The 13,326-nt window shown below is 35.7% G+C and overlaps 1 protein-coding gene across 1 annotated transcript; it reads left to right on the top strand.

Moving 5' to 3' along the window:
- Nucleotides 1–9,897: 9,897 nt before the first annotated feature.
- Nucleotides 9,898–13,031, top strand: LOC111890799 (vacuole membrane protein KMS1). The gene is made up of 8 exons (XM_023886885.2): nucleotides 9,898–10,274; nucleotides 10,872–11,083; nucleotides 11,184–11,262; nucleotides 11,350–11,652; nucleotides 11,772–11,917; nucleotides 12,128–12,244; nucleotides 12,352–12,531; nucleotides 12,611–13,031. The coding sequence occupies exons 1-8, from the start codon at nucleotides 10,262–10,264 to the stop codon at nucleotides 12,785–12,787; spliced, it is 1,227 nt and encodes a 408-aa protein (XP_023742653.1). The 5' UTR covers nucleotides 9,898–10,261; the 3' UTR covers nucleotides 12,788–13,031.
- Nucleotides 13,032–13,326: the final 295 nt, after the last annotated feature.

The raw sequence follows: 13,326 nt of genomic DNA, 5'->3' as shown, positions 1-13,326 counted from the left end.
AGATCTTGACTTTGAGAGCAAGTGTCACAAGTGTCACACCTCTAATGGCTCACAAACACACCAAGCAAGAGGATGATTATGAGAGGAGGAGAGAGGAGGTAAATGCTCAAAATTTTGGCTCTTCTAAGGTTTCTTGAAGCATGGATAAAATCCATAAGGGGTTGTGTCCTTTATATAGTTGTTGGTTGCTTAGAGCTAAAGCTAGGGTTAAGATAAGGAAACCTTAATCCTTTTGCCTAAGGCCTAAACAGCTCATGGATTCTCATCCTTAAGGCCTTGAATGGAATTTCTAGGGCATTCCCTAGAGAATTTCGTCCATCCCTTCTAGAATGTTCCAAGAGCCCAATTCCACAACTATTAATAAACTATAAAACAGCCCCTATACTTTTAAATAATTCATTTAATCCCAAAATTAATTTCAATTAATAATATGATTTCTAATTAATATATAATTTTCATAATATATTAATAAATCATTTATTTCAATTTATTAAGCAAATCAATAAATTCTTCCTCTTCCTCAATGAATCATCATGTCAGGTTGCTAGTGTGAAGGCAACCCAAAAGGACTGTGCTCCTATCAATTCAAGTAGATACCAATTATAGTTATGGGCTTAGACACCTAATCCAACAGATGTGACTGAAACAATCCATTATTTCCTTAATATCTTCTTAATAAAACTTAATGATTCAATGTGATATACCACACACTGATAAAAGTTTGAAACTCTATGTCGATGGTTAGTCTATGTACCGTAGGCTATCACATGAACCAACCCCTTCTCGCCCTTATATTCTTCTTTAAAGCTCTATGATTCAAAATAATGTACTATATGCTGATGAGAGCTTGAAAATCTATGCTGATGGTTAATCTAAAACACCACAACTTATCACACGCATCAAACCATTCTCTCTATAGTCTTATTTAGAATTTTATGATTCAGAGTATGATACCAGACACTGATGAGAATTCGAAAAATCTATGTCGATGGTTATATCATTGTCCGTGATATATTACACGCACATACCTACTCTTTCCCAAAAAATCTTCTATTAAGAGGTTAATGATTTAATGTATTAGCCATACACTGATAAAACTTCAACACTCTTTGCCGATGGGTACATTTAATATCGAAATGTATTACATGCATCATACCACTTACGCCCGTTTCTTCTAATAAAGTGATTAATGAGTCAACGTATGAAACCAAACACTGATGAAATCTCGTAATACTATGTCACTGAATGGTAGTTCAAACCTATACTATCAGGAGACATCACAATCTTACTAGACTGCAGACTGCAAGCTGTAATTCGTATTTTCTACTTATGTCAAAAAGGGGGAGAATCTTGCAAAATCTGAAGAAACTACTAAGTGTTATTGATCTAAAAGGGGAGGCAAGTTGACATCAACATTCTCAGCTCATCATCTTTTCGTCCTTCCGCCGCGATTCATAAATTCTGCCTCAACTGCTTGACAATCAAAAATGGGAAGTCATTCATCTTCTCAGGGGGAGCATTCGTTAAAGCCAATGTTTTAAAAACCGGTTTTTTAGTTGAACCGGTACGGTGATCGGTTCCCGGTTCGACCGATTCAACCGCCGGATGAACCGGTTTTTATATTATTCATGTTTTATTCTATTTTCCTACACATAAATATATATAGAAATTATGAATGTGATGTTTACAAGTTCAAACATTGAAAATACACATAAAAATAAATTGTAGATGAATCAAAATACATTAAAATAATACATAACCATAAGTTTTAGTGTTTACATCAATTCAGATACATCAAAATGAAAAATAAAGTATAATACCGAAACGAAATGTAGTTTTTGATGAATACAAACACATCAAAAGAATTTATAACATTAGCATATGTTTTTATTTAGAGAAAACTAAATAGATTTGAAAAAAATCACCAAAGTTTATTATGTAAATGGTTATTTTTCATGTGTTTTTATTCGATTTAACCGGTTCAACCGGTTTATTTTGACCGGTTCAACCGTTTTTTCTAAAAACTGGCCGGTTCAATCCGGTTCAGAAATCAATGTAAAATCGGTGATAGTTGAACCGCTCCTTCTTCCGGTTCCCGATCCAACCGGTTCGACCAGCCGGTTCAAACCGGTTTTTAAAACATTGGTTAAAGCTGAAGAACTTAAAATTTCAATCTTACTCTCAGGAGGAGCATAAGCTAAAAAAATTCATTGAAGATTAGTTTTGAAATCATCATATAGGGTAGATTATAAGGTCACAACTTATGATCTGATGAGTCAAATACTCTACATGCTAACTGTCAGCATCAACATCTACATCACCAACAACATCGGTGTATAAAGTCTATCTGCGTCTGTAACGCCCGTAGATTAGGGCTAGTCAATTTAGAGACGATAAGCATCACAAATGACTTTTTGAAGGAAGATTATTTAGAAGGATTAATCTTAACTAAGTTATAGTATATGTTATGAGGTTTCCGAATATATAGAGAACGTCGAAATCCGAGTTATAACGAAGAAGTTATGACCTGTCGAAGTTTCGCGACAGAACCGGCACGACACAACATGACGTAAATAGTGAATTTACGTTAGAGCGATATTTATCCAAAACAATCTAAATTAGAATTGAATATCTCATCGATAGTAGTCCAACGATAAAAAGACAGACGAAAACGGAGTTCAGATGAAGGAGTTATGAGTTTATAACGGAGTTTTCCTGTCCCTGCCTACTAAAAATAATATATAAGTAATATAATTATAATATATTAAAAATAAAGTCAAAATTAGCCAATGGAGTCTAAACAAGAGTTGTAGATCATAATCTCACCATCGCGTCGATATAAAGAACGTCGAAAACGGAGTTCGTATGCGAAAGTTATGAATTTCTGAAGTTCGGGGCGCGAAACCCCAAAACTGTCAGAGACCACGACGTGGCAAGCAGTGCCACGACGTGGCAAGTCTCCTTACACCTCCGGGAGTCCCCCAGATGCAACTTGCGATGACGTATGCAGTGACGACCAAGCCCATGACGTGGAAAAAGGGTGCCACGACGTGGCAAGGGCCAAATTTGCCCTATAAATAGATTTGAAGGGCAGCCGACTATGGTTGCTCCATCCCTTCTCTCCCACTCCCGATACACCCTCTAAGCCCTATTTTAACCCCCCAAATCCCCGGTATCAACCCCAAGACCCGAAGCAAGTTTCAAAACCCGAAGATCCCGAGAAGAAAAGAGTTTCCGAGCCGAAGCTCTACCCGCGAGAAACCCGGTGTGTGAAGTGATCCCGGTTTCACCGAAGAATATCTACTTGAAGAGCCGTAGTGTTGTCCGATCATCTTCTGATCAAGTGGGTGTATAGTCCCTTTCATAAACACGATTATAATACAAGTATTGTTTGAATGTATTAAGTATATGTTTTGGGTGAGTGTGTGGTCACTTTCTTCTAACACATAAATATTAAGTATTTGTTATGAAATACGTGCTATGTGTTTATATATTGTTTGTTTATTTGAGATGAGTATGGAATGGATGAACTATATAGGTTTTAATGAGTTAAACTGTATATATATTTTGTATCTACGAATATGTTGGGTAGAACATGGGTAGATGAGATCCGTGAGTATGGATCAGATCAAGAGGTTAGTTTTAGATCCGTGAGTATGGATTAGATCAAGAGATTGGATTTAGATCCGAGAATATGGAATAGGAAAAGAGATAAACTTGTTATTAATCCGGGAGTATGGATTAAGACATAGTAAATTGTCCCTAGTCCGGGAGTATGGATTGGGCACAATTTAGATCCGGGAGTATGGATCAGAACAGGATTTAGGTATAGTAAATTGTACCTAGTCCGGGAGTATGGATTGGGCACAGTTTTAGATCCGGGAGTATGGATCAGACCAATAGGTAAACTTGTTATTAATCTGGGAGTATGGATTAAGACATAGTTAATTGTCCCTAGACCGGGAGTATGGATTGGGCACAGTTTTAGATCCAGGAGTATGGATCAGACCAAGAGATTAGTTTAGATCCGGGAGTATGGATTAGACCAAGAGGTTAGTTTTAGGTCCGAGAGTATGGATCAGGTGGAGAGATTAGTTTAGATCCGTGAGTAGGGATCAGATAAAGAGGAAAAGTTTAGATACGAGAGTTTAGATTGTGGCATTGTGAGGATCAATGGGGTGGGATAAGAGTTGCTTTTTATATGGTGAAATTATATAATTTTGGATGTTCTATATATATTTATATGATATAACATTGTGGGATGAAAACCCTATATGCTCACTAGGCTCCCAAGCCTGACCCACTCAGTTTTCTTTGTATCACAAGTATCGATACGAAGATATATTTCACAGAGAGATTTAAAGGAGATATAAATCATTAGTGTAATTAAATGTAAGTTCTGTTTATGCTTATATGTCTGTATCGGAACATGACATCTCGAGGTTTTATTATTAAATGAAAATACATTCTTTTTGAGAAATGTTTTGATAAGTTATTATCATATCTTGTTTTGGGAACAAATTCCGCAACTGTTTTCTTTAAGCGAATACTCTGATTTATAAAACAAAGCATAAACAAATCGGTCTTTTCTGGCCGTGAAATTGGGGATGTCACAGTTGGTATCAGAGCATTAGTTTTAGCGAACTAGGAATTTGTAGGAAATTTCTAGACTTAAACTTAGAATGCTAAATAATGATTGTGAGGAGTGTGTCTAAAATATGTTAGGTGATACACCTAAATTGACACATGCACTAGTTTATTTTAGGAATGATGCCTAAAATGCTTTTATGTGCTAATTGTTTTGTGTGATAGCTAAATTGATGCTATTATTTGTTCGGATCTATGGTCTGTTTCCGACCGGATCTGGAAACCTTATGTGTTTAGGATTCTAAGTGTACGACTACGAAATTAGAACTAGCATGTAAACGTTTCGGGGTGATAAGGAGATTTATACGTTTATCGTAATTAAAAAACTTTGTTATCTTAAAAATTCTCGCTTGGTACACCAAATGTCTGCTCGGATGTACAAGAGGTCATGGTGAAGACTCGCAGATAAATTGAGTAAATGGAGGAAATGAAGAAGGCTTATGATGGTGGATGACACCTATCAAAAGATATCGTAAGAGTGGTATCTTGCCTTTAGAGTATGTCTTATGAAATAACAGTACGTTTAGAGGAGTACGATACGTCTGAAGTACACCTTCGATTGGTGGGATGATGGAATGATTGATGAAATTCTTGAAGTTGTCTCATCGTCTGGTATTTCCATCACCAATCGAGTTGAAGTAAAGTTGATGATTGAAGATTGATCAATGAAGAAGTCCTAGTAGAGTCTAGGGAAATTGTTTATGATTATTTGGACACATTCGTATGTGTTACATTGTTTTGTGATTTTCTTGTATGGTGACTTGGTCGACTGCGGGACAATACTTAGGACAAGTATAAGTAGGTGTGAAAGGTAGTAGATGCATATACTACCGGAAGCACAGGACTCACACTTGGATCAGGGAAAGTCACAAGGTTACCAAGAAGCTAGTGATTGATTCCGTTTTATTCGGATATGTCATTACCCTTGTTTCGGTAATTACTAGTAAGATGGTTGTTATTCCGACCCTAGTGGTCATATCAAATTGAGTCCGACTACAATGAGTTTGTTACGTGGTTCAAAGAACCAAGTTCGAGGTAGCATCTGACTCAAGTTAGAAGATTGAAATCAATGTGATCGATAGCATCGTGCTTGTTGTTAAGGAAGCTTGTAGCTAGAAATGCTACATGTAAAAATGTTATTATATCACATTAGAATATGAAGGAAGGTATATTCCATTCTGGAATTTGACTCTAAGAGACTTGAGTCTAAGCGTTGCATCATACGATGAGAGGTCATTAGAACATGACCCATCGGTCTATTGCAATAGATGAATGAAAGTACTTATCCTAAGAAGAAGAAGGAGTCACAATTTGTAACTCGAAGGTTATGATTGAAAGTCCAACATAGTAAGAAGAGCAGATGAAGGACTGAACATCACGGTTATTACTTAGGATGGAGAGATAGCGTATGGAGTCAATATACGAATCCTGTTTCGTTGATGATTCCGGGACGTAATCATCCTAAGGGGGAGATAATTGTAACGCCCGTAGATTAGGGCTAGTCAATTTAGAGACGATAAGCATCAAAAATGACTTTTTGAAGGAAGATTATTTAGAAGGATTAATCTTAACTAAGTTATAGTATATGTTATGAGGTTTCCGAATATATAGAGAACATCGAAATCCGAGTTATAACGAAGAAGTTATGACCTGTCGAAGTTTCGCGACAGAACCGGCACGACACAACATGACGTAAATAGTGAATTTACGTTAGAGCGATATTTATCCAAAACAATCTAAATTAGAATTGAATATCTCATCGATAGTAGTCCAACGATAAAAAGACAGACGAAAACGGAGTTCAGATGAAGGAGTTATGAGTTTATAACGGAGTTTTCCTGTCCCTGCCTACTAAAAATAATATATAAGTAATATAATTATAATATATTAAAAATAAAGTCAAAATTAGCCAATGGAGTCTAAACAAGAGTTGTAGAGCATAATCTCACCATCGCGTCGATATAAAGAACGTCGAAAACGGAGTTCGTATGCGAAAGTTATGAATTTCTGAAGTTCGGGGCGCGAAACCCCAAAACTGTCAGAGACCACGACGTGGCAAGCAGTGCCACGACGTGGCAAGTCTCCTTACACCTCCAGGAGTCCCCCAGATGCAACTTGCGATGACGTATGCAGTGACGACCAAGCCCATGACGTGGAAAAAGGGTGCCACGACGTGGCAAGGGCCAAATTTGCCCTATAAATAGATTTGAAGGGCCAGCCGACTATGGTTGCTCCATCCCTTCTCTCCCACTCCCGATACACCCTCTAAGCCCTATTTTAACCCCCAAATCCCCGGTATCAACCCCAAGACCCGAAGCAAGTTCCAAAACCCGAAGATCCCGAGAAGAAAAGACTTTCCGAGCCGAAGCTCTACCCGCGAGAAACCCGGTGTGTGAAGTGATCCCGGTTTCACCGAAGAATATCTACTTGAAGGTAGTGTTGTTCGATCATCTTCTGATCAAGTGAGTGTATAGTCCCTTTCATAAACACGATTATAATACAAGTATTGTTTGAATGTATTAAGTATATGTTTTGGGTGAGTGTGTGGTCACTTTCTTCTAACACATAAATATTAAGTATTTGTTATGAAATACGTGCTATGTGTTTATATATTGTTTGTTTATTTGAGATGAGTATGGAATGAATGAACTATATAGGTTTTAATGAGTTAAACTGTATATATATTTTGTATCTACGAATATGTTGGGTAGAACATGGGTAGATGAGATCCGTGAGTATGGATCAGATCAAGAGGTTAGTTTTAGATCCGTGAGTATGGATTAGATCAAGAGATTGGATTTAGATCCGAGAATATGGAATAGGAAAAGAGATAAACTTGTTATTAATCCAGGAGTATGGATTAAGACATAGTAAATTGTCCCTAGTCCGGGATTATGGATTGGGCACAGTTTAGATCCGGGAGTATGGATCAGAACAGGATTTAGGTATAGTAAATTGTACCTAGTCCGGGAGTATGGATTGGGCACAGTTTTAGATCCGGGAGTATGGATCAGACCAATAGGTAAACTTGTTATTAATCTGGGAGTATGGATTAAGACATAGTTAATTGTCCCTAGACCGGGAGTATGGATTGGGCACAGTTTTAGATCCAGGAGTATGGATCAGACCAAGAGATTAGTTTAGATCCGGGAGTATGGATTAGACCAAGAGGTTAGTTTTAGGTCCGAGAGTATGGATCAGGTGGAGAGATTAGTTTAGATCCGTGAGTAGGGATCAGATAAAGAGGAAAAGTTTAGATACGAGAGTTTAGATTGTGGCATTGTGAGGATCAATGGGGTGGGATAAGAGTTGCTTTTTATATGGTGAAATTATATAATTTTGGATGTTCTATATATATTTATATGATATAACATTGTGGGATGAAAACCCTATATGCTCACTAGGCTCCCAAGCCTGACCCACTCAGTTTTCTTTGTATCACAAGTATCGATACGAAGATATATTTCACAGAGAGATTTAAAGGAGATATAAATCATTAGTGTAATTAAATGTAAGTTCTGTTTATGCTTATATGTCTGTATCGGAACATGACATCTCGAGGTTTTATTATTAAATGAAAATACATTCTTTTTGAGAAATGTTTTGATAAGTTATTATCATATCTTGTTTTGGGAACAAATTCCGCAACTGTTTTCTTTAAGCGAATACTCTGATTTATAAAACAAAGCATAAACAAATCGGTCTTTTCTGGCCGTGAAATTGGGGATGTCACAGCGTCAGCGTATAGATAATTATTCTACGTAATCTATTGTATCTTAGGTAATGATACAAATATGTATAGAATATATAGCAGATCCGATATCTTTGTGATGAGGATCGGTTCTTAGTATAGATTAGATATAATCCATGTAATCAAGGGATATACTTATATAGATTAGTATATATTCAACATTAGGGTAAACCCTAATGTAGAGTTCGTCTTGGCGACCGTCTTTGTGATAACCCGTTTTCTTGGTGAAAACAACTTATTTCTTGGTGAAAGACAATTTGGAGAATTCCTTGTGTTCTTTACTTTATGTTCTTTATTTTCTTAGATTATTTTACTTTTGTTCTTTATACTTGAAGTGTATCCGATCGATCCAAACCTTCATGCATCCAAGCCGATGATCTTTTAGGGTTTCCCTTGTATTTAAGCCTCTCCGAGTCATTTTTAGGGTTCATTATTAGCCTCCAATACCCTTTTACCTCAGAAAAACCCTAACCCTAATTCCTTGGTTGATTCTTGACCTTTTGGAGCTTTCTTGGCTTGAAGAATAAGAGAAGAAGGAGAAGAATGTGTTCTATTGGTTGATTCTTGTAGGTGATGACCCTTGGAAATTATATGAAAGACCTTGATATGGCTCCCGAAAAATTGTATTTAAGACCAAGGTCGGGACCCTGGCAATTATATATAGATGCTAATTGTCTTTTCCATGCTTGCATGGTAGACCAGGAGGTCGCTCTTGGCACTTGTTTGCTTCAGGTACTTCTGGTTCCAAATGGAAGGACTCAACGTGACTGCATAACATCCCATAGAGTTTTCCGCATTAGCTATTTGTGATTTTTACTATGATGTTTTAATGATATATTCACTTTGAATGATTTTGGAGCATCTCCTTTGTATGGTTTATTGTTTTGGAAATGAAAATTTTACTATGAATTTTTGGGACGTTACAGTATATCAAGTACGCAGAGCACCTCTACGGACTTGATGATCATTTTAATTAGGTTTAAGACAAATTAAGTTTTAAAATGATTAAATTTGACAAATTCTCTATCTTTCATTCTAAGCTAGTTGTAAGACTCGTATATTACACAGACTTATTAAAAAAAATTAAATATGAAAGTCTATAAATTTAGGAGTTTGAATTTATAAAAAAAATGAAAAAAAATTAAATTATTAAAATTAAAGTGTTTATTTTAAACAAATAAACTAAAAAAATAATTGTGTTTTAATTTAGAAATTTTGAAATCAGAAGGAAAATTTATAAAGCTGATATATATATTTATTACGGTTATTAAGTTTAAATACAATACGAAATTTAAAAAATTGGAAAAAAATTATAAAATGATAGGTGAAAAAAATTAAAATAATTATAAAATAACATGCAGAATAAATAAAAATATGACATATAATAAAAAAAATATTTGTTAGAATAGATTATTCGGTAATAATATAATTATTTTAATATTTATTTACTAAAATTTAAACTATACAAAGGACCTAATACCCACCGCCGAATCCGAATGTTGAATAACCCGTTGGAGAAATCACACCCCAACAAGAAAAGCAACGGGAGACCGCAAAAGCAGTGTTTTTACGATTCTATGTGCACGCAACTACGACACCGTTGCAGCCTTCGTCTTCATAACCAGAATCACATGGATATTTTTTCTTCTTTCAAATCATCTTCTTCGCATTTGGTTTTCGTTTGTTATTGATTTTCATTTCATATCTCCTCCTTTCTCCATACGATTGGAAATCCAATTTTTGCCCAAATCAACGACCAATGTACCGAATTCAGACATGGAGAAGGCTTCTATTTTGTGTTTTTAGCATGTAACAAACGACGAACAAGTCGTGTATATCTCTCTTTTTCCTCAGCATTTCGATATGTCTATATCAGGCAAGTGTTTTGATTCTTTTAACTGTTCTTCTCATTTGAATCGTGTTCTGGTAATTGGTGTTACTGTATCTGTACATGTTTCGAACGGATTGATTGATTATTAAATTATCGGACTGAATTGAATTTGTTATTGGTTGTTACGGATATTCGTGTCAATTGCATGGCAAATCGTCAAAATGATTCAACTTAACTTTTCCCTATCTGTATCGTATTAAATCGGTATCACGTTAGGGTTACGTTGCTATAAATCTGTCAAATACACGTACGTACTATCTTACTCGTTGTAATTTAAGAGAATTTATAATATATGCTATGTTCATTAGGGTCGCAAGTTTTCCATTTGTTTTATTCTCATTATCATTTGACACCCTGTAGCTGGTGCCATATTGCATTGTAGCTATATAGCTTTTGCTATTGAATGAGAATCATACTTCTCCATAACCTTTATATCCACTTCGATTGATTTGGCAAAACCTAGAACTTATTCTTCTAGTCATCAGCACGAATTATAACAGAACCACTAGATAGCAGAGGTAGTTGTTCCTTTGATGATTTTTGATCTGTTTTCATGGGCTGACTGATTGCTAATACTTGTAGCATTACGTCAGAAGCATAAATGGGAAGTGGAGAAACTGACACTTACATCACAACCTTTCAAAACACTGAAGCTATTCACTTTATCTATTCTTCAACACATAAGCAGTTCGATGGTATACATTTTGGCTCATGGTTGCTTGCTTATGCTTTTCGTAGCAGCCATAGCAGGGGTTGGAGTGTTTCTTATAACTGATGATGGTCCTCATAGAAAGGTAGTACTCAAAATATTTTTTTAAAGAACATGAACCATATAATCAACATCTTTTTTGCACCAATCTTGAATTATTATACATAATTCACCTGTTCCTCCAGCAAGTTGAAGTGCTTGTTGAATATTCACGATTTGGATTGTGGTGGATGGCTCTTGGCGTTGCATCTTCTATTGGTCTTGGTAATCACAATTATTAAAACACCCTTGACACCTGTTAAGTTCTTTTGCATTTTCTTATCCTTTTTTTGTCTTCTTGTGTATGATCAGGATCTGGTCTGCATACTTTTGTCCTGTATTTGGGTCCCCACATTGCTTTCTTTACAATGAAAGCAATGCAATGTGGTAGAGTCGATATCAAAAGTGCTCCATATGATACAATACAGTTTAATAGAAGTCCATCATGGATTAAAAAGGATTGCTCAGAGTTTGGTCCCCCATTGTTTTCATCTCCACATGGTTCTCATTCAGTTCCACTTTCTAGCATTTTACCACAAGTTCAGATTGAATCTATTCTTTGGGGTTTTGGAACTGCAATTGGTGAACTCCCTCCATATTTCATTTCAAGAGCAGGTTTCTCACACATTGCATATTGTCATTTATTCTTTTATCACCAACTCCACTACAACCTGTTCTGTTCTGTCATGTCCTGTCCTGTTCTGTACTGTGTAACGAGGTACATTTTTATGCAGCAAGTATCTCGGGTGGTAATGCAGAAGAAATAGAAGAAATCAATAATTCAACAGGAGACAATAATGGGCGTTCTACAAACATGAAGCGTTGGTTCTTGTCACATGCACAATATTTGAACTTCTTCACAATTCTACTCCTTGCTTCGGTTAGTTTTCATTGTACATATATAGTTTTTTTTCTATAATAAGCATGGGGAGGGCATTTATGTCTTTTTCACTACGGATCAGAGATCTACAACAAGTGTCAGTCTCAGTCCAAATGCAGTACAACCTGTTTTGTCATGTATTGTAAAGAAACAAGGTCTTACTATACTTAGTTTTAACTCGTTTTTAATTAGCTGAAGCACAATATGTAGATACCAAATCCTCTATTTGACCTTGCTGGCATAATGTGTGGTCAATTTGGGATTCCATTTTGGGAGTTTTTTCTCGCAACAGTTATTGGGAAGGCTATCATCAAAGCTCACATACAGGTTTTTTGGTTTTTTCTATGCTTATTATATCTGCTTCATCTTTTATTAAAAATACAAAACATAATTCTACTATTGTATACTATGGTTGATGAGTGATCTTTTTGCAGACTGTGTTCATCATCTCAGTGTGCAATAATCAACTTCTGAACTGGATAGAAAGTGAGTTGTTATGGACATTTAGCTTCATCCCTGGTGTTGCTTCTGTCCTCCCTCCAGTTGTAGCTAAATTGCAGGCCATAAAGGATAAATATATGGCAGCTACTCCTCCTGATTCTTCAAGAATTAAGGTAATTAATTTCTTTGTTCGCTTTTTGTTTTTAAATAAAACCGACATCGTATTTAATTTTGATGGTTTTTTTTTTTCAGGCAAAACCATGGGATCTTTCATTTGCTTCAGTTTGGAACTCCATCATATGGTTGATGTTGTTGAATTTTTTCTCCACAATTGTTACTTCAACTGCTCAGAGTTACCTTAAGAAAGAACATGAAAAAGAAATGACTCTTTTGAAAAAGAAATTAGTTCGACAACATGATACTAATTAGCTGTTTCTAGAAAAAAGAAAAAAAAAAGTTTTCCACAGAAATGGGAGAAGTGAAAAGACGATTGTACCCTTGGACGGTTGAGGATTTGTTGGACATGGCGCCGTGTATGTACTTAGTTGCATGAGCGTTAGTGGTTTATTTTTTTGTTCTTTTTTTTTTTCTCGTTTTTTTTAGTTTTTGTAAGGTTGATATATATCGGATTAAGTGTCGTTTGGTCAGAGATGTGATCTTGTTTTTTGATTAATTGGACATCGTCTCACGATTGATGGTTTTCATCTAAATAAATAAAGAAATGAAAATAGTAATACAAAAATAAATAAATAATGAAAATAATAATACAAAAATGTTTTCAAAATATAGAAGGAAATAATCTTTTAAGGAAAATAGTAAACATAAAAATTATGAGTCTAGCCACAGCCCACATGGCATTTGATTCCACCAAAGGATGTGGACCGTGCCACTTGCCAGTTAGGTCCAAAACCAATGCCCAGTAAGATGGATTACTTGGGCCTTGACAGTTTGACTATTGACTCATTTAG

This window comes from Lactuca sativa, chromosome 5 (assembly GCF_002870075.4).
Source record: "Lactuca sativa cultivar Salinas chromosome 5, Lsat_Salinas_v11, whole genome shotgun sequence".
In the NCBI taxonomy this organism is placed as follows: domain Eukaryota; kingdom Viridiplantae; phylum Streptophyta; class Magnoliopsida; order Asterales; family Asteraceae; genus Lactuca; species Lactuca sativa.
Note: the sequence above shows the minus strand (reverse complement) of the source record. Positions and strands in the feature narration are given on the sequence as shown.